Source organism: Gorilla gorilla, chromosome 18 (genome assembly GCF_029281585.2).
Source record: "Gorilla gorilla gorilla isolate KB3781 chromosome 18, NHGRI_mGorGor1-v2.1_pri, whole genome shotgun sequence".
Classification (NCBI taxonomy): domain Eukaryota; kingdom Metazoa; phylum Chordata; class Mammalia; order Primates; family Hominidae; genus Gorilla; species Gorilla gorilla.
In genome coordinates this window covers 104295973-104317163 of record NC_073242.2, presented here as the reverse complement: position 1 = coordinate 104317163, position 21191 = coordinate 104295973, and the positions used below count along the sequence as shown (strand labels likewise).

Here is a 21191-nt window from a genome sequence, read left to right as displayed (position 1 = left end):
AGATGAGAGGTGCGAAGTTGTCCAAGTCCAACAGCTCAACTGAACTTTCCTAAATGGAACTGTTAAAAAGTGGTAAATTTAAAAACTTCCCCTGGCTCAAGTGGTGGCTCACGCTTGTAATCCCAGCACTTTGGGAGGCTGAGGCGGGTGGATCATTTGAGGTCGGGTTTTGAGACTAGCCTGGCCAACATGGTAAAACCCCGACTCTACTAAAAATAAAAAATTAGCTGGGCATGGTGGTGGGCACCTGTAATCCCAGCTACTTGAGAGGCTGAGGCAGGGGAATCACTTGAAGCCAGGAGGTGGAGGTTGCAGTGAGCCGAGGTCACACCATTATACTCCAGCCTGGGCAACAGAGGGAGACTCGTCTTGGGGGTGAGAAAAGAAAAAAAAAAAAAAAAAAGCTTCCTCCAATTTATACCGAAAATTCTCTGTTCAGGACTAAGTGGCATAGAGAATGTTAAATGTGCCTAGATATCTTCATAACTCACATATTTTCTGTTTTCTACATATCTTGAAAGGCAGTGCCAAATGACGTGTAATTATCTAGGTGGTAAAACTGAAACATACTTCCTCTTCCCTTGAATATAAAAAAGCATTGTGGTATTAGTACTTTTATCTTGGATCATTGTTCAGAAGGAGGTTCAGCCCCCAGACAACCACATTTTTACTGTCATGAATGGCAAGACAAAATGTAGAGCTCAACTTACCCAAAGGAAAAAAGGCTCAAAAGACAAATTATGGCACAACTTAGCAGCCAAATTCTTACCAAGTACAGACTTTTGACATACTGATCTCTCTCCAGTTGCAAGTGGGAACATGCACTTTGAATGATGTCATTCAAAATTACCCTGCCCAGACACACTTTTCATTGATTCTCTTGGAGGGCAGTTCTAAGAGATTCTCTGGGGCTTTCTCTGCATCATGAGACGCAGTGCAGTTCTGCCCTTCACCTTCCGGCAGTTTGTCACCTCGTCCCTATGACCTCAGAGGAACTTTGTCTCAGGCCAATTGTTTGTTCCTTGGGCTCTTTCATTTCCCCTAAAAATCATTTGCTGCCCCTCTAAACGGCCTACATCTCCATCTATCTCCCTCTCCCCTCAGAAGAGGGTGCTCTTTAAGCATCAACCATCCAGCCCTTCTAGCAGTCTCATTTTTCAGCTGGTTCCCATGTTTATGCCTGTTCTATGTTTTTCTTTTCCTGTTAAGCTGTCTGTTGTCAGCTCATTTCTGCAGTGAATCTTCACAGAGGAGACTGGAAACTTTCCTTCCACCCATATGATAGAACTATAAAGCAGAAGAGTTTAGAAAGAATTTCCTATTTAAGTGACGAAACCTCATACTCCATTTGTGACAAATAGCACAAAGATTAAAAAAACTTATTTTTGACCAAAAGCTCTCTTGACATTCTATTAAACAAACACTGACCTATTTAATTTTCATAATGTAAATGGCAGATATTTTCATAATTCTTGTGCTAATAAGTCATTTCCCTGATTTTTTGGATAAAACCACATATTCATAATGAAGTCCAGAAACGTGAATTGTTTTACATAATTTATTCTTATTTGTGATTACAAGTATACCTCTACAGAAAGTTAGTATACTCACCCAAAGGTACACTGTCCAGAGGGTAATGACAACTTCATAACTTCTCGGAAACTCAATAATGATATGTAACCAAGGACTTTCATCAAAGTCAGTCCCACGATGATGATGGTCAGCCAGAGTATTGATAACCTGGAATAATAATAGTTGAAATAATGAAAAGGTCAATGACACCGACAATATTTCACTCAGAAAGAATCATCCTTAGAAACCGTCAACCTCCTCCAAAAGGTAACCACATCCCTCAGATATCACCGTGGGATTCCACTGCTACAAAAAAGAACAGAAGTTAGAAGTCTCATGTTTTTCAGATGGCTGGTAGTGTTTTTAGGCATTGCAAATGTGGGGTGTTGTCTTTCTCGGTATAAAGCAGGGATATCCAATCTTTTGACTTCCCTGCCTATATTAAAAGAAGCAAAGTTGTCTTGAGCCACACATAACATACACTAACAATAGCTGATGATCTAAAAAAAAAAAACTTTTTTTTTTTTTTTTTTTTTTGAGACAGAGTTCCGCTCCACTCAGTCACCCAGGCTAGAGTGCAGTGGTGCAATCTCGGCTCACTGCAACCTCCAGCTCCTGGGCTCAAGCCATTCTCCTGCCTCAGCCTCCCAAGTAGCTGAGATTACAGGTCTCTGCCACCATGCCCGACTAATTTTTGTATTTTTAGTAGAGATGAGGTTTCACCATGTTGGCCAGTCTGGCCTTGAACTCCTGACAGGCGATCTGCCTGCCTTGGCCTCCCAAAGTGCTGGGATTACAGGTGTGAGCCACCGTGCCCGGCCATTTTTTTGTTTTTGTTTTTGTTTGTTGTTTTTGAGATGGGGTCTCACTCTGTCACCCAGGCTGGAGTGCAGTGGTGTGCTCTCTCGGCTCACTGCAACCTCTGCCTCTCAGGTTCAAGTGATTCTCCTGCCTCAGCCTCCTGAGTAGCTGGGAGTACAGGTGCCTGACAGTGCACTCAGCAAATTTTTGTATTTTTTGTGGAGATGGGGTTTTGCCATGTTGGTCAGGGTGGTCTCGAACTCCTGACCTCAGGTAATCTGCCCGCCTCAGCCTCCCAAAGTGCTGGGATTACAGGCATGAGCCACTGTACCTGGCCAAAATCTCCTAATGTTTTAAGAAAGTTTACAAATTTGTGTTGAACTGCATTCAAAACTGTCCTGGGCCACATGCAGCCCGTCACTCATGGGTAAGACAAGCTAAGTATAAAGTAATTATCTTTTCTTTTCTTTTTGTTTTGAGACAAAGTCTTGCTCTGTCACCCAGGCTAGATTGCAGTGGCATGATCTCAGCTCACTGCAACCTCCGCCTCCCGGATTCAAGCGATTCTCCTGCCTCAGCTACTGAGTAACTGGGATTACAGGCGCCTGCCACCACGCTCGGCTAATTTTTGTATTTTTAGTAGAAACAGGGTTTCACCATCTTGGCCAGGCTGGTCTCCAACTCCTGACCTCATGATCCACCTGCCTCGGCCTCCCAAAGTGCTGGGAATACAAGTGTGAGCCACTGCACCTGGCCAGTAGTTATCTTTTCTTTAAAGTTATTTACTTGTTTTTTAAATTGATGTATAACATTGGATGCATTTATTATATATCACATGGCAAAAGAATCCCTCTAAATAATACTTCTCTCTTGGATTATATGAATCTTTGTCATTTAAAGCTCAGCATAAGTAAAAAAAAAAAAAATACAATGAAGAGATTACTTCATTCACAAATAAGTATCAAATTTTAGTGCTTAAAAATTAACAAGGTGGGCTGGGCGTGGTGGCTCACGCCTGCAATCCCAGCACTTTGGGAAGCCGAGGTGGGTGGACCACGAGATCAGGAGATTGAGACCATCCTAGCTAACACGCTGAAACCCATCTCTACTAAAAATACAAAAAATTAGCAGGGCATGGTGGCACGCGCCTATAGTTCCAGCTACTTGGGAGGCTGAGGCAGAAGAATCACTTGAACCCGGGAGGCAGAGGTTGCAGTGAGCTGAGATCGCACCACTGCACTTCAGCCTGGGTGACAGAGCGAGACTCTGTCTCAAAAAAAAAAAAAAAAATTACCAAGGTGGAGATCATGAAAATGGCATGAATAGTGTGGGATTTCTCTAAGATTGTTGATATTAATTCCATTAGACTCTTATGTGAGTGAAGACGAAGACTTCCCCTGAGTAAGTTCAGACAGCTTGTGATAACATTTCTACATCGATTCCTCAGGATTTAACTATATATTCTTGAAAACATCTCAATTTTAAATGTTTCTTTCAGATGGTGAATTAAACAGAGATAGCCCTTCAACAGGTTGAACTCAGCATATGCTGAGTCCGAAATGGAAATGATGGAGTTAGAGAACCATACAACAATGGTAATGATTTCAGTAACATGGTGTTGAGCAGAACAAAGCAGACACAAAAGAGTACCTATGGCATGGCATGCATCTGTATATGCGAAATTCCAGAATAAGCAAGCTAACCTATGATAAGAAAGAGACTGGCTGGGAAGAGTGAGAGTTCACTTTCTGGGGTGACATAATAGTGTAGATCTTGGCTGGGCACGGTGGTTCACGCCTGTAATCCCAACGCTTTGGGAGGCCGAGGTGGGCGGATCACCTGAGGTAGGGAGTTCAAAACCAGCCTGACCAACATGGAGAAACCCTATCTCTACTAAAAATACAAAATCAGCTGGGAGTGGTGGCACATGTCTGTAATCCCAGCCACTCGGGAGGCTGAGGCAGGAGAATCGCTCGAACCTGGGAAGCAGAGGTTGCGGTGAGCTGATATTGCCCCATTGCACTCCAGCCTGGGCAACAAGGGAGAAACTGTCTCAAAAAAAAAAATAAATAAATAAAATAATGTAGATCTTGAAAGGGGGTTGGTTTATGCTGGTGTATGAACTTTCCAAAGTTAGTAAACTTACACTTAAGGTTATATATTTTGGCCAGGCGCGGTGGCTCAAGCCTGTAATCCCAGCACTGGGAGGCTGAGGCAGGCGGATCACGAGGTCAAGAGATGGAGACTATCCTGGCGAACATGGTGAAACCCCGTCTCTACTAAAAATACAAAAATTAGCCAGGCGTTGTAATCTGAGCTACTCAGGAGGCTGAGGCAGGACAATTGCTTGAACCCCGGAAGCAGAGGTTGCAGTGAGCCGAGATCTTGCCACTGCACTCCAGCCTGGGCGATAGAGTGAGACTCTGTCTAAGAAAAAAAAAAAAAAAAAAAAGTCATCAAACCAGATGACACAAATCAAATGACATTTCACTTTGTTTTGGTCCATTTTGTTTGTTAGAGACAAGAGTGCAGCAGGGCCATCTCGGCTCACTGCAACGTCCAGCTCCTGGGCCCAAGCGATCCCCCCACCTCAGCCTCTCCAGTAACTGGGATAACAGGTACGCACCACCAAGCCCGACTAATCTTTTTTGGAATTTTTTGTAGAGATGGGGTTTTGCTATGATGCCCTGGCTAGTCTTCAACTCCTGGACTCAAGTGATCTGCCCACCTCGGCCCCCTAAAGTGCTGGGATTACAGGCCTGAGCTGTGTAATTTCATGCCGCGTGACACAGCCCAGTAAAAAGGAAGAAACCCCGCGGGTCCAGCGTCTACTCACAGGGGTGGGCTGATGGCTGATAAATCCCAGCAGGAGCCAGAAGAGGAGCCAAAAGCACCGCCACCGCACCCGCATGTCCTGGTCCTTTCAGGGCGCCCTGAGGCGGCCAGGACAGAGGTGGAGGTGGCTTAGGGCAGGGGTGAGGGAAGGGGACGGAGACCAGGCTGGATCTGAGTTGGGGAGGGGGAGGGGAGGGGGAGGGGAGGGGAAGGGGAAGGGGAGGGGAAGGGGGGAAGTAAGGGAAGGGAAAGGAGGAGAAGGGGGCTGTTGGGCACCTGGAGGAGGTGGAGGAGGAGGAGGAGGAGGAGAAGAAAGGGGTCTGGGAAAGGATCCGGTTCAAATTAAGTTCTCAAGCGCTGGTGGAAGGTTTAGCTACAGGTCACGGAGAAGATCAGGGAAGCAACAGGACACGCGGGGCAAGGGAGCATGAGGCTTAGGAGCAATTAGAGGGAGACAAAGGTTCTGCTTTCCACCAAACCTTCTTCGGTCTGGGCCCTCCCTTAGCAACCTTGGGGCTTTATACTCCCTCTCCACCAATCCCTGATGACCCCCCGGTGGTGCCTCACAATGGACACTCCAAGTAACGCCCGCATCATTCCAATGACCCCTCCCCCATCTCAGTCCCCCACGCTCCTCCCAAGGACAGGTCCTCTCTGGAACCTTCACAAACCTGATTTCTGGTCCTCCCCAACCAGCTCCCTGTCCCTGCTTCTGGGCGCTCCTTCCTTCCTGAGCTCCCAGGGTTCCTCAAGGTCACTTTTGGCGACAAAACATAAAAAACAAATGATGGCAGGATGGCAGGAAGAACCTCATACCCAAGTAGAGTGCCAGGTTTTACAGCCTCCGCTCAGCCATTCATATCCTAAGCAACAAAACATCAGCAGGATGTGGAAGGTCCCGATAGTAAACCATCTCCATCACATCCATGTAGCCATCCGTCCATCAACCTGTATCTCAGGAACAAATGTAGATACATTCATTTTAAGCATGCATGGTACATTTACAAAAATTAACCTGACTTATTTTGTTCCAGCAAATCTCAATATATTTGAGAGCAATCAAATCACACAGCATGTTTCTGATCATATAACTGTGCTAGAAGTCAATGATTAAAAGCTAATTCAAAATTATTATTTGCTTGGAAATTCAAAGTGCCCTTATAAGATATAAACATAAGAAAGAATCCAAAATGAAACAAGATTGCCTTTAAACTCAATGATAAGATCATAACATGGCAATAAAATGTCTCCCTCTGGCCTGGGAATTCCACTTTGTGGCACAAGGTTGTGTGATCTCAAATCACCCCTAACCCACCTAGACATTTTAACATCCGAAACCGAGTGATGATGTCCTCATCTATATCATCTTACTGCCTGTGTGTGTGGACTTTAAATTCTGAACCCAAATGAGGGGGAGAAAACCAAGTTGACTTTCATGATTGACCTCTCAGGGACATCCAAGGAATCTGTGCATTTCAAGAAACAAAGTTCATCAGCTTCTCTCCTAAGGTATTTGCTCACAATACCCAGAGGGCTTGGCAGCATCATGTGTGATGGGTGGGGAGCTCCAAGCAGGTGGGCAGGACCCAGGGGCCTGGTGACCAGGACGGACCCCCACTGTCCATCACCTTTCCTGGCCCTGTCCTCGGCTAAACTTCCCACAGGCCTTCTGCCCGATCACACACAGTGTGCCCAAACTCAGGCCTCTGGCAGCTGAAAACCACTGCTTTAAATCCCTTTACCATTTACCATGACATAAGGTTACTGTAAACAGGAAATATTCTATTGATGCTACAAATGGAAAGCCAATGCCTTTACCATAAATAGAAAAACAACCCTGAGAAGCAAGCAAAACAAAAGCAAAACAGGGGCTGGGTGTGGCGGCTCACGCCTGTAATCCCACCACTTTGGGAGGCCGAGGTGGGCGGATCACAGGTCAGGAGTTCCAGACCAGCCTGGCCAATATGGTGAAACCCTGTCTCTAATAAAATACAAAAATTAGCCGGGTGTGGTGGTGGGCGCCTGTAGTCCCACCTACTTGGGAGGCTGAGGCAGGAAAATAGTTTGAACCCGGGAGGCAGAGTTTGCAGTGAGCCGAGATTGCACCACTGCACTCCAGCCTAGGTGACAGAGCGAGACTCTGTCTCAAAAACAGCAACTACAAACAAACAAAAAACAGGGTTAACAAAAGTATGGAATTCAATTCTTTTTATATGCTGCAGCCATGTTCCAGCCCTAGATTTGGCTGGGCATGGTGGCTCACGCCTGTAATCCCAGCACTTTGGGAGGCTGAGGCAGGCGGATCACGAGGTTAGGAGTTGACACGAGCCTGGCCAATATGGTGAAACCCCATCTCTACTAAGAGTACAAAATTAGCTGGGCATGGTGGCGCACACCTGTAGTCCCAGCTACTCAGAGGTTGAGGCAGAGGAATTGCTTGAACCCGGGAGACGGAGGTTGCAGTGAGCCAAGAGTGTGCCATTGCACTCCAGTCTGGGGGACAGAGTGAAACTCTGTCTCAAAAAAAAAAAAAAAAAAAAAAATATATATATATATATATATATATGTCTGTGTGTGTGTGTCTGTGTGTGTGTATCTATATAAATCTCAAAAATAAAAGATCAGTTTTGAGATTATCATTTTAAAAGACAAGATAATGTTCAACTTAATGAATAATTTAATTATTACTATTGGACTTTTTGTAGACTGCACAGAGCATTCAAAACAAATGAAGAAGAATAAAAAATACGTATTACATGTTGTAAAATAAATATGATGTGGTTAATTCTTTTATTCAAAATTATAGAACATATATATGTACTGTAGAATGTATTTCTTATTATGAGTCACGTTAAAAAGTAGTTTAGAAGCTGTTGATTTGAATTTCCTTTTCAAATTTTGCAGCATAATTTTTTTTTTTTTTTTTGACAGAGTCTCGCTCTGTCGCACACTCTGGAGTGCAATGGCGTGATCTCGGCCCACTAAAACTTCCACCTCCTGAATCTCAGCAATTCTCCTGTCTCAGCCTCCTGAGTAGCTGGGACTACAGGCTCACACCACCATGCCCGGCTAATTTTTGTATTTTTAGTAGGGACGAGGTTTTGCCATATTGGTCAGGCTGGTCTCGAAGTCCTGGCCTCTGGTGATCCACCAGCCTCAGCCTCCCAAAATGCTGGGATTACAGGCATGAGTTACCATGCCCAGCCTAAACTTGGCAAGATAATAAATAACCTTTTTAAGTGTCGTTGGGCACCTGTCTGGTTGTTTTTCTTTAGGTTACCATGCCAGCAATGGTTCCTTTTGAGTTTCTGACAGAAGATAGTGGTTTTCATCCAAATAAGTCAACTACTCTACCCCATCCCTAAGCCACTTGTATGGAAAGAAAAAGAGGAAGAAGCCAGTACTGCGACTGCGTAAGCTTCCCCCAGCATCACCCGCTATGAGATGTGTGGCAGCTGAGACCCGGGAACTGCTCAAGGGCACCAGGCCCCATCTGTCTGCACTCACTCACCTTCCTCAGGTACTCGCATGGGCATGTCACTGACTTTACGTGCTGCTGCAGCTCCTTGGTGAGCTGGCCCTGGTCATGGGACAGGAACTGTGGGGTCAGGACAATAGAGAGCTTCACCATTTGCAGAATGAGAACAGGGGCTCATCATGAGTGCCAACCTATTAGACAATTAAAAAAAAAAAGTGTTGAATGAGTGGAAAAACAAGGCGATGTTTGAGTCTATAGCGGTCAAGGGCTTCAGAAAAGGACAGAACCAAGTTCAAATTCCTGTACTTTGAATTTCTACTTCATGCCATGCAAAATTACTTTACCCCTTTTAACCTCAGTTTTCTTCTGTGTGAAACAGGAACAAAAGTTTCATTCGTCATTCAGTTTCTCTCAAGGTTTCACGAGATCATACCTATAAAACATCCAAGTCATTTAAATGTATCATCATTTCGGTCATAATTAGTGGGATCCATTTCACTATTATTGGATATACAGTTCTGTGCCTGAAACCTACAAAAAAAGAAAATGTTAAGTCTAAAAAGCATTAGTGATTTCTCATTTTTATATTACTAATTATAACCCTATTTAATCACACAAGGCCTTGTCCGTGGCAGGTGCTCAATAAACACTTGTCGAATCAATGCATGTGGGCTCCGGAGCCACACTGTTTAGATTCTATTCTGCCTCCACCACTTATCAGCTGTGTGATCTGGGTAAGATAATTCACCTCTTTATGTCTGCACTTCCTTCTCCATAAACTATATATAACGAGAATCCTTAGCTCATTCGGTTGTTGTGAGGGGTGAATGATTTGGCACACAGGAGGGACTTGTTAAACATTAGCTGTGATGATCTCCTTCCAAATCTTCATTTTCAGAGCCACAGATGAGGCCATAGTGCAACCAGGTGACCTTACAGTGTAAGGACACATGATCGCCAGCTATGCTCTATCTCCAGCATAGGTCCAAGACTGGGTAGTTCCGGCCTGGAGGCTTCTGCTGCATCTGCCTTCTCAGTGTTCACCTAAGGACTTTTGTATTTTCCTCCTCACATCCCCACAGATGGGGTTCAGGCTGCCGAACACAGCTGGGTGATGCCAGGGCAGTGGCCACCTGTACCAGCCCTTTGAGGTAGCTGGAGGATCATTGTTCCTTGCTTCTCGGGCTCTGGGCAGATGCCAGAGCTGGGGGGACCTATGCCCTCAAGTTTCTTGCTTTGGAGGGCCACATTTTCCCTTGGAAAAGAGGGTAAAGGTCACAGGATGCCGGAGAGCTGTGACTTCTCTGTGCCCTGGGCCCAAACTATGAAGACCTGACACACTATGCTAAAAGTCCAAGGCTGGGTGCTCCCCAGAGCTTCTTGCCTCACCGCTTCTGCTGAGGGACGAATGAATACTATGTCCTCCCAGAGCTTTGGGAGCTTGTAGCAAGCAGCCTCCCCAGCGCAAAATCTCTTGGAAACCTCTAACTGTGTCTGAAACATTAGTGCAAATGTTGCATCCTATTTCCCATATGTCCGCATGTTTTAGGAAAAAACCCTCAATTTCCTAAATATGCAAGAAAAATTGGTATTGCAGGACAATGTGACTTTTTAAAAAATGTTATTTAAAAATCTTCCCCACCTCCTTTTCTGCCCTCCAAGACTGCCAAATACTTGTTGAACAAATATTATTAAATGCCTACTACGTGCCAGCCATGATTCATGGTCTTGGGGACACAGCAGAGAATGAACTGACAGGATTCCTCTCTTATGTAACTCACATTCTTATATGATAATGATAAGGGTTAACATTAATTAAGCTGTCACTACGTGTTAGTCACGGTGCAGTCATTCCCACACATTATTACACTTAAACCTGCTAGCAAGCTTGCAAGGTAGTTAGTTGTTTATCTTTTAAAAACTGAGTCTCAGAATGATGAAGCACTCTGTCCAATGTCACACAGCTAGTAAGTGTGGAGACCTTGCATCCAATCAATGCCCGTCTCATTCTAAACGCCACGTTATGTGTTCTCCAGCCCATGGAGAATAATTTTAACACAGTCAATGAAATTTCTACACAACAATGTTCTTGTCTCAGGTCCAAGAATGCCTCCTACACCTCCCATAATACTGGCTTTCTGGTGAGTAAAGATGCCATTCTCATGTGTAATCAGGTGGCAAATGGAGATATGACCAAAGTAACCATCTGCCTACACTCATAACCCTGTACACACTCTTCCTGTGTCGATTCAATTCAAGTACCCCTTTTGATCACTTAGCAAATCTGACCTTCAAAAGGGTTAAGGTTTTTATATCCATGTAAGTTTCTGTATTGCTTTGGAAGTCTCTGGTTAAATTAATACTCTTTTAATAGTGACCTGTGATTCTGTTTTGATCAAGTGTTTTCAAACTTGACATCTTCGATGGGTTTCTCCAGTGTCAAAATCCTAAATCAAGTCTTTTTGGCTTAAAACTAACTTTGGGATTTTTTCAGCTGCATCCCTTGGGGAGTCTAAAGAATGTATCTCTCATCTTGTAGAGGTATTAAGTGATTCGATTTATTTGGTAGATTAAATGGGCAGGCATTGTCAAATGTGGTGATACTGCATGGGAGGGCACTGTCAAGTGAGGTGACATTAGATCTCATCTCAGTTATATTTATGGGTATGTTGTTGATATACGTGTTCCAAAAATTGCATACATTTATACAAATTTAATATGATTTGTAATTTTGATAGTTATGCTAAATATTTGCTAAAGTTATATCTGTATAAACATGTCATGAATGGCTGGGCACCGTCACTCATGCCTGTAATCCCAGCACTCTGGGAGACGAAGGCAGGTGGATCACCTGAGGTCGGGAGTTCCAGACCAGCCTAATAGAGTGAAACCCTGTCTCCACTAAAAATACAAAAATTAGCCATGCCTGGTGGCACATGCCTGTAGTCTCACCTACTCGGGAGGCTGAGACAGGAGAATTGCTTGAACCCAGGAGGCGGAGATTGCAGTGAGCCGAGATCATGCCACTGCACTCCCGCCTGGGTGACAGAGGTAGAATCTATCTAAAAAAAAAAAAAAAAAGTTATTATTTCTGAAGATTGTATGAAATTTATAAAAGTCTGGTGGCCCTGATATGATGCTGTCAGTCATGATTCTGATTACTGTCTTAAAATGCTGCACATAATTAAATTTCCTTGTGAACTGGGAAGTTTCATCAGACTTTTATCATAACTATTGTTTCCATCATCCACAGTTACTGTTTTGAATTCTTCTCTAAAAATATTTGTAATTGGCAATAGTCCAAATTTTCTTTTGTTTTCTTTCCTGTTTTTGAGACACAGTCTGGCTCTGTCGCCTAAGCTGGAGTGCAGTGGTGGGATCTCGGCTCACTGCAAGCCCCGCCTCCCGGGTTCACGCCATTCTCCTGCCTCAGCCTCCCAAGTAGCTGGGACTACAGGTGCCTGCCACCACGTCCAGCTAATTTTTTGTATTTTTAGTAGAGACAGGGTTTCACTGTGTTAGCCAGGATGGTCTCAATCTCCTGATCTCGTGATCTCCGCGCCTCGGCCTCCCAAAGTGCTGGGATTACAGGTGTGAGCCACCGTGCCCAGCGTAATTTTTGCATTTTTAGTAGAGAGGAGGTTTCACCATGTTGGCCAGGATGGTCTCGATCTCTTGACCTCGTAATCCGCCTGCCTCGGCATCCAAAGTGCTGGGATTACAGGTGTGAGCCACTGCAACTGACTTTTTTTCTTTTCCTTATTATTTTTTTTTTTTGAGACAGAGACTCACTCTGTCACCCAGGCTGGAGTGCAGTGGCATGATTTCGGCTCACTGCAACCTCCACCTCCTGAGTTCAAACAATTATCCTGCCTCATCCTTCGGAGTACCTGGGATTACAGGTGCGTGCCACCGTGCCCGGCTCATTTTGGTATTCTTAGTAGAGACGGCATTTCGCCATGTTGGCCAGGCTGGTCTCAAACTCCTGGCCTCAACTGATCCCCTCTCATTGGCCTTCCAAGGTGCTGGGATTATAGGGGTGAGCCACCACAACTGGCTCAGTAAATACATTTTTTATTATCAAGAAAGAGTAGTGTATGGTTGGCGTATTCTGTGTAGAATGTATTTCATTGATGTCTCCTATTTTTACAATTTCTGAGTTAAGTACTTTTTAATTAATGCTTTTTAGTTTTGGGCAGATTCAGTTGACTAAAGCACCTCATTTCCCACATACATGAAATAAAATATTTGGCTTCTTTTCCAATTTCACACTGATGTTATTTTGTGAAAATCAGTGCTTTAACATAAATCTTTATACGTTAAGGTAAACATGAGAAACTTGATCTAATATTTAATATTTATTCAGTTCTACACTTTATTAACTTCTACACCAGCAGATTTAAACATTATGTAACTATCTCAAGAAGTTTCACTTGGATGTAATGCTTCACGCTTGTAATCCCAGCACTTTAGGAGGCTGAGGTGGGAGGACTGCTTAAGGCAAGGAGTCTGAGACCAGCCTGGGCAATACAGCAAGATCCCATCTCTATTTTAAAGAAAAGTTTCACTTTGGGAGGCCAAGGCGGGTGGATCACAAGGTCAGGAGATCGAGACCATCCTGGCTAACATAGTAAAACCCCATCTCTACTAAAAATATAAAAAATTAGCTGCACGTGGTGGTGGGCGCCTGTAGTCCCAGCTACTCGGGAGGCTGAGGCAGAAGAATGGCGTGAACCCGGGAGGCAGAGCTTGCAGTGAGCTGAGATTGCGCCACTGCACTCCAGCCTGGGCGACAGAGCGATACTCCATCTCAAAAAAAAAAAAAAAAAAAAAAAAAGTTTCAGCAAATTCCATCTAAGAATTCCACCAGAGTTCTGTTGTCTCCAATGTCATCTTCCACAGATTTCAAGTTGTGAAGCCCTGAACTGTTAATTTATCTTGAGAATGTATACTTAAGCTTAATTTAAGAGTATATACCTAAAAATTGAGCATATAATTTCTATAATTTGTTTATGTAAGCTTCTGTAAGTCATAAGTATGTGGTTTCCAAGTGTATAATTTATCTGAATGTAATAGGCATTAATATATTTTACATTATTGGCAGCATAGTACAGAAATTTCTAAATGGTTTGTAAAATAACTTGTTATTTGTGTTGTTGTAAAAGCAGTTAATACAATGGAAAAACTCGTAATAAGAAGATACAGTTTAACATCAAAAAGTTTACCCAAGGTAATTATGAGTACTGCCTGGCAAAACTTCACAGAAGCTGTGGTATCACTTTTATGATGGAAGAACAGTGTTTGCATTTTGTGTAAAAGTACTTGCGGCTGGGCGTGGTAGCTCATGTCCCAGTGCTTTGGGAGGCGAAGGCAGGTGGATCATCTGAGCCCAGGAGTTTGAGACCAGCCTAGGCAACGTGGCAAGAGCCTGTCTCTCCAAAACCTACAAAATTTAGCCAAGCATGGTGGTGTGAGCCTGTAGTCCCAGCTACTTGGGAGACTCACGCTGGAGGATCTCTCGAGCCCAGGAGGCAGAAGATGAATAAATAAATGGATGCAACTGAATGGGATGAGGTCTCTCTTGAAGGAGAGAGCAAAAGAGATTTAAATAGTAACAATTATAATAAGGCTGGGCGCGGTGGCTCACGCTTGTAATCCCAGAACTTTGGGAGGCCAAGGCAGGCGGATCGGTTGAGGTCAGGAGTTCAAGACCAGCATGGCCAACACGGTGAAACCCTGTCTCTATTAAAAATACAAAATTAGCCGGACATGGTAGTGCGTGCCTGTGGTCTCGGCTACTCAGGTGGCTGAGACAGGAGAATCGCTTGAACCTGGGAGGCACAGGTTGTAGTGGGCCGATAAATATAAAAAGTATTAGAGTACTAACAGAGGAAAGTTTCCACTGATCACCTTTTAGCTTTAAATAATGCAGAAGCATTTGCCCAGTTTACTTGTAATTAAAAATCATGCATCATTCACAATTTATATCTTTTTTGTTTGTACAAAAATGAATACAAGTTATTCTCTTTTATCTGTATTGTGATTGGTTTGGTGAGAGGGAATTAGGCCACTTGAGAGTTTGTGTGTGTTTAAAATTTTCTGGCCAGGCACGGTGGCTCATGCCTGTAAGTAATCCCAGCACTCTGGGAGGCCAAGGCGGGCGGATCACTTGAGCTCAGGAGTTCGAGACCAAATTGGGCAACATGGTGAAACCCTATCTCTATGAAAAATACAAAAATTAGCTGAGTGCCGTGGCTTGCGCCTGTCCTCCCAGCTACTTGGGGGGCTGAGGCAGTAGGATCGCTCAAGCCCAGGAGGTGGAGGTTGCAGTGAGCCGAGATCACGCCACTGCACTCCAGGAAGGGCAACTGAGCAAGACTCTGTCTAAAAAAAAAAAAGAAAGAAAAGAAAATTAACTTTGGTATTTCAGGTTGTATTTAAATGGGGACTTAACATGAACTATGTTCATAACAGTTGACCAAATTAAGTGTAGATCGTCTCTTTAATAAAGAGATCATCTGGAACTGCAATTTCTAACTCATACATCATTGCTACAAACCTTATTAGTTTACTGTTTCTTTTCCAAGGACCATCAGTCATCCTTTAAAATTCATTTGAAGCTCTAAAAAGATATTTTTTGTTACATGGGCAATTTACTTTTAGTACAGTAAAATGTTATGTGAATTTCTACAGTATGTTTGCCAAAATGAATTATATCTAGAATACGCTTAATATATTCTGCAGGCAGCTTTCATTTGAAATTAGGTTCATCTTCTGAGAGTATGAAAAAGTTAATGGGTTTTTGTGCCTGAAGATTTTGATGTTGCATTTGGCTACATTTAATCCACTTTCACCCATAAGTTTTAGCATCTAAAAAAATTAAATCACTGCTAATGCAATTAAAATGCATTATGAAATGCATTTCTGTACAGGCTGGAGTGCAGTGGCACAATCTCGGCTCACTGCAAGCTCCGCCTCCCTGGTTCACACCATTCTCCTGCCTCAGCCTCCCTAGTAGCTGGGACTACATGTGCCCGCCACCACACCCGGCTAATTTTTTTTTTTTTTTTTAATGAGGCGGAGTCTCGCTCTGTTGACCAGGCTGGAGTGCAATGGCATGATCCTGGCTCACTGCAACCTCTGCTTCCTGGGTTCAAGTGATTCTCCTGCCTTGCTGGGATGACAGACGTGCACCACAATGTCCGGCTAATTTTGTATTTTTAGTAGAGACATGGCTTCACCATACTGGCCAGGCTGGTCTTGAACTTCTGACCTCAGGTGATCCCACCTTGGCCTCCCAAAGTGCTGGGATTACAGGCATGAGCCACTGTGCCCAGCTTAAGATCTCTGTTTTAATGTTAATGCTGGTCAGTTGTGTCTGGATTCCAGAGGGAGGAAGGTAGAATGAGGCATGTTGACACCTCCCCTTCCCATCATGGCCTAAGCTGGTCTTTTCAGTTTACTTTGGAATGTCCTTGGTCAACAGGAAGGGTCCATTCAGTTGGATTGGGTGACTTAGAATTTTATTTTTGGTTTACATCTCAACTATCACAGCAGCCGGGCGCGGTGGCTTCACACCTGTAATCCCAGCACATTGGGAGGCTGAGGCAGGGGTATCACCTGAGGTCAGGAGTTCTAGACCAGCCTGACCAACATGGAGAAACCCCCGCCTCTACTAAAAATACAAAATTACCCGGGCGTGGTGGTACATGCCTGTAATCCCAGCTACTCGGGAGGCTGAGGCAGGAGAATCGCTTGAACCTGGGAGGTGGAGGTTGTGGTGAGCTGAGATCGTGCCACTGCACTCCAGCCTGGGCAACAAGAGCGAAACTCTGTCTCAAATAAATAAATAAATAAATAAATAAATAAATAAATAAATAAACAAACTATCACAGCATAAAGTAGGAGGAATATTTCATTACTGTCTAGTTAAACTGGTTAATGCAGAAAGGAAGTCTGGAAATTCCAGTTTTAAAGTAAAATTTTGGACATTGTAGGATTGATTATTTGGCATAGTTGTGATGTTTGTTCCTGCATTATGGTTTTGTTGGCAGGGCAGCCTTTAAGGACCTGTATATTTTCTTCTAGACTCTATATATTCCCTGTGAGTATTAGTTGTATGGTCAAACTGGCAAATTTTACCATAGGTATAAATAATAGAAAATGTGGAAGAATAGTGAATAGTGTCAGAGATAGTTAAAAGTCCATAAAATAGTAGAGAAGATAATAAGTAATAGTGGCTTGGACTAAATATTTGTTGAATAAATGTTTTAAAAAACAGGCTACCTACAATTTGCGTTGAAGATATGAATGAATGAAGTTTCCACACCCTTATGTGGAGTCCTGATAAGTAAGCAACAATAAGGAAGGGTCCCCAGGTTGGGGAGAGCCCCAAGTTGAGAACAATAATGAACAATTATTGTATGAACAATTGTTAAGAGACAGCTAATCACAAACAACCTGTGGGCACAATGACCTCATTCCACACATAGCACCCTTCAGCAGGACCCTATAAAACTTTCCTCCAGCCCTTGCCTCTTTGCAGGTAGCCCCTTCTCTGCTGAGCTGCCCATTGCAACATATTTTCATAATTTCTCTAATAAATCTGCCCTTCTTTACCTACAACTATCTTGGTAAATGGCTTTACCACCTGCAAAACTGACCCTAGGTTGTTGCTACCCGATATGGTTTGGCTGCGTCCCCACCGAAATTTCATCTTGAATTGTAGTTCCCATAATCCCCATGTGTCGTGGGAGGGACACGGTAGGAGGTAATCGAATCATGGGGGCAGGTTTTTCCCATACTGTTCTCGTGATAGTGAATACATCTCACTAAATCTGATGGTTTTATAAAGGGCAGTTTCCCTGCACGTGCTCTCTTGCCTGCTGCCATGTAAGACATACCTTTTTGCTCCTTCTTTGCCTTCCGCCACGATTCTGAGGCCTCCCCAGCCTTGTGGAACTGTGAGTACATTAAACCTCTTTTTCTTTATAAATTACCCAGGTTCGAGTATTTCTTCATAGCAGTATGAAAAGTAACTAATACACTACCCGAGACAACTTAGGAGATTTGTAATAGCTGTAATGCCAGGTCCACCATATTTTTAGCATAAAGCAAATGTTTACGCGTGATATGACTGCACAGGCTTTCTTTCAGCTGGAGCCATAGCAACTCAAGTAGTAACCCTATCTTAGTCTGACTAAAAGTAAATATTAGTCTGGGCATGGTGGGACATGCCTGTAATCCCAGTACTTTGGGAGGCTGAGACAGAAGGATTGCTTGAGCCCAGGAGGTTGAGACCAGCCTGGGCAACATGGAAAAACACCGTCTCTACAAAAAATACAAAAATTAGCTGAGCATGGTGGCACACACCTGTAGTCCCAGCACCTTGGGAGGATGAGGCAGGAGGATCTCTTGAACCCGGGAGGTGGAAGCCGCAGTGAGCAGTGATCATGTCAGAGGTGTGTGAACCAGAGCAACTCCATCTTAAATAGGAGCCGGGAAAAATGAGGCTGAAACTACTGGGCTGCATTCCCTGATGGTTAAGGCATTCTAAGTCACAGGATGACACAGAAGGTCAGCACAAAATACCAGTCATAAAGACCTTGCTGATAAAACAGGTTGCAGTGAAGGAGCTGGCCAAAACCCACCAAAACCAAAACAGAGACAAGACTGACCTCCCATCATCCTCCCTGCTACACTCCTACCAGCACCATGACAGTTTACAAATGCCATGGCAACATCAAGAAGTTACCCTATATGGTCTAAAAAGAGGAGGCATGAAAAATCCACCCCTTGTTTAGCATATCATCAAGAAATAACCATAAAAATGAGCAACCAGCAGCCCTCACGGCTGCTCTGTCTATGGGGTAGCCATTCTTTTATTCCTTTACCTTCTCTTTTTTTTTTTTGAGATGGAGTCTCCCTCTGTCACCCAGGCTGGAGTGCAGTGGCACGATCTCGGCTTACTGCAAGCTTCGCCTCCCGGGTTCATCCCATTCTCCTGCCTCAGCCTCCAGAGTAGGTGGGACTACAGGCGCCCGCCACCACACTTGGCTAATTTTTTTGTATTTTTAGTAGAGACAAGGTTTCACCGTGTTAACCAGGATGGTCTTGATCTCCTGACCTCGTGATCCACCTGTCTCGGCCTCCCAAAGTGCTGGGATTACACGAGTGAGCCACCGTGCCCCTCCTCCTTTACTTTCTTAATAAACTTGCTTTCACTTCACACTGTGGCATCACCCTGAATTCTTTCTTGCACAAGATCCAAGAACCCTCTCTTGGGGTCTAGATTGGGACCCCTTTCCTGTAACTATCATGCTACTGCACTCCAGCCCGGGCAACAGAGCAAGGCCCTGTCTCAAAAAAAAAAAAAAAAAAAAAAAAAGGAACATGACTTAATACATTCATTTTGGAGGGTAAGTCTCTCAAAATAGGCCTTTCACTGGGGGAAAATGGTAAAAATACTCCCTGGTAATTCAAGAATTGGAGACTCCTGAGATGCTGCTCATATTAGCTGAACACTTATCAATACTTCACTTTTTTCCATATATACTCAAGGAACAAGTGCTATTTAAAGTGTTTCACTCCACTGTGCTAGGTGCAAGACTATAAAGAGGTGTGAGGATCAACACTTTTATGAAAACCAATGTCATTCTGGATATAGTTTCAGATGCTAGTGCAAAGAAAGCTCTTGGTATACGGAAAAAGTATTCAACAATAAATTAGGCACGGTTGCTTCCATTTTCTGCCTCACATACTTTTTTTTTCGTGGTAAAAGTGATATAATGTCTATGATATTTTAGATTGGCAGTTGCAAACTAGTGGTCCTCAGCGTGCTTTTTATGACACCTACAAGGTTTGAAGACTTTGATTTCATATCAAAAATCTGGGTTTCAGGCTGGGTGTGGTGTTGCATGCTTGTAATCCCAGCACTTTGGGAGGCTGAGGCAGGAGAATGGATTGAACCCAGGAGGCAGAGGTTGCAGTGAGCCGAGATCGCACCGTTGCACTCCAGCCTGGGCAACAGAACAAGACTCCATCAAAAAAAAAAGAAAGAAAGAAAGAAGAAAAGAAAATTAGCCAGGTGTGGTTGCATGCACCTGTAGTCCCAGCACTTTGGGAGGCCAAGGCAGGAGGATCAATCAAGGCTAGGAGTTTGAGACTGCAGAAGGAAACCCTGTCTCTAAAAACAAGGTCCAGCTAAAATCAGGGTCCAGCTCCACCACAAGCGCAGCTCCAGGGGCTGAGTTTTGCCTCTACCATTCCAAGCAGTCTCTGCTCCAGACCAAGTCCCACCATCTGGCAGTCATGTCAGTCCAACCACAGTCATATCAGGGCGCTTCCAGGTTCTTTCATTGAGTGCCCCTTGAGGAGGCTGGAGGAGAGGCCAATGACATTTGCACTTGAGACTCCAGAGTCTAGATTTATAACCACTATGTTACGGCTGCCAGTGTGGCTGCAAGGACACTTCTTTCATTCATTCATTTACAATAGATGTAGCATCTGCTGTGTGCCAGATGCCATTCTAGGTTCTAGGGAAACAAGGCAAAGCTCCTGTTTTCCAAGGCATCCACATTCTAGGAAAGACTGCTACCAGCCTGGCGTGGTGGCTCATGCCTGTAATCCCAGTACTTTGGGAGGCCGAGGTGGGCGGATCACTTGATGTCAGGAGTTCAAGACCAGCCAACATAGTGAAACCCCGTTTCTACTAAAAGTACAAAAATCAGCTGGGCATGGTGGCATGTGCCTGTAGTCATAGCTACTCAGGAAGCTAAGGCAGGAGAATCGCTTGAACCTGGGAGGCAGAGGTTGTGGTGAGCCGAGATCATGCTACTGCACTCCAGCCTGGGCAACAGAGTGAGACTCCATCAAAAAAAAAATAATAATAATAAAATAAAGACTGCTACTAAACAATAAAATAACCAAACCAGATAGATGACTTCAGGTGGTGGTAAGAGCTTTGAAAGAATAAGCAAGGTAACTGACTGGTCAGAGGAAGGGAGATGGGTGCATTCCCTCAGATAGACCGCCCCAGAGATCTGCCTCTCTGACATGACATTTGAGCAGAGACCCAACAGGAAAAGGAAGAGACTGCTCTATGGCCAGGCACGGTGGCTCACACCTGTAATCCCAGCACTTTGGGAGGCCCAGGCGGGCGGATCACGAGGCAAGGAGATCGAGACCATCCTGGCTAAGACGGTGAAACCCTGTCTCTACTAAAAATACAAAAAAATTAGCCGGGCGTGGTGGCAGATGCCTGTAGTCCCAGCTACTCGGGAGGCTGAGGCAGGAGAATGGCATGAACCTGGGAGACGGAGCTTGCAGTGAGCCGAGATCGCGCCACTGCACTTCAGCCTGGGCGACAGAGTGAGACTCCATCTCAAAGAAAAAAAAAAAAAAGAACCAAGAGGAGTCCAGGCGAAGAGAACAGCAGATGCAAAGGCCCTGTGGCAGAAACAATCTTGGTATGCTGGAGGAATAGGAAGGCAGCCAGTGCAGCTGG

At 44.2% G+C, this 21191-nt stretch overlaps 1 protein-coding gene and 1 long non-coding RNA gene across 12 annotated transcripts in view; one reads left to right on the top strand and one right to left on the bottom strand.

Annotated features, from left to right (window-relative positions):
• LOC129527720 (serine/arginine repetitive matrix protein 2-like) overlaps positions 1-20938 on the bottom strand; it is a 38521-nt gene extending 17583 nt beyond the window's left edge. For 2 of the 10 annotated variants that reach the window (XM_055366487.2, XM_055366489.2), the window contains exons 1-3: positions 8720-8866; positions 6025-6156; positions 1612-1740 (exon numbers count right to left, since the gene is read on the bottom strand). In XM_055366487.2, coding sequence (XP_055222462.2) covers positions 1612-1740; positions 6025-6087 — 192 coding nt within the window. In that variant the 5' untranslated portion in view covers positions 6088-6156; positions 8720-8866. Of the gene's footprint in view, positions 1-1611; positions 1741-5209; positions 5307-5879; positions 8496-8719; positions 8878-9030 lie in introns of those variants that run through there. The other 8 variants (XM_055366485.2, XM_055366488.2, XM_055366480.2 and 5 more) reach the window with 7 other exon arrangements.
• Positions 2275-8808, top strand: LOC129527736 (uncharacterized). 2 transcript variants are annotated; one of them, XR_008672797.2, is made up of 2 exons: positions 2275-3968; positions 8484-8808. It is a non-coding gene; the product is annotated as an uncharacterized lncRNA (long non-coding RNA). The 2 variants fall into 2 exon arrangements; XR_010131393.1 differs by lacking the exon at positions 2275-3968 and adding an exon at positions 6640-6717.
• Positions 20939-21191: the final 253 nt, after the last annotated feature.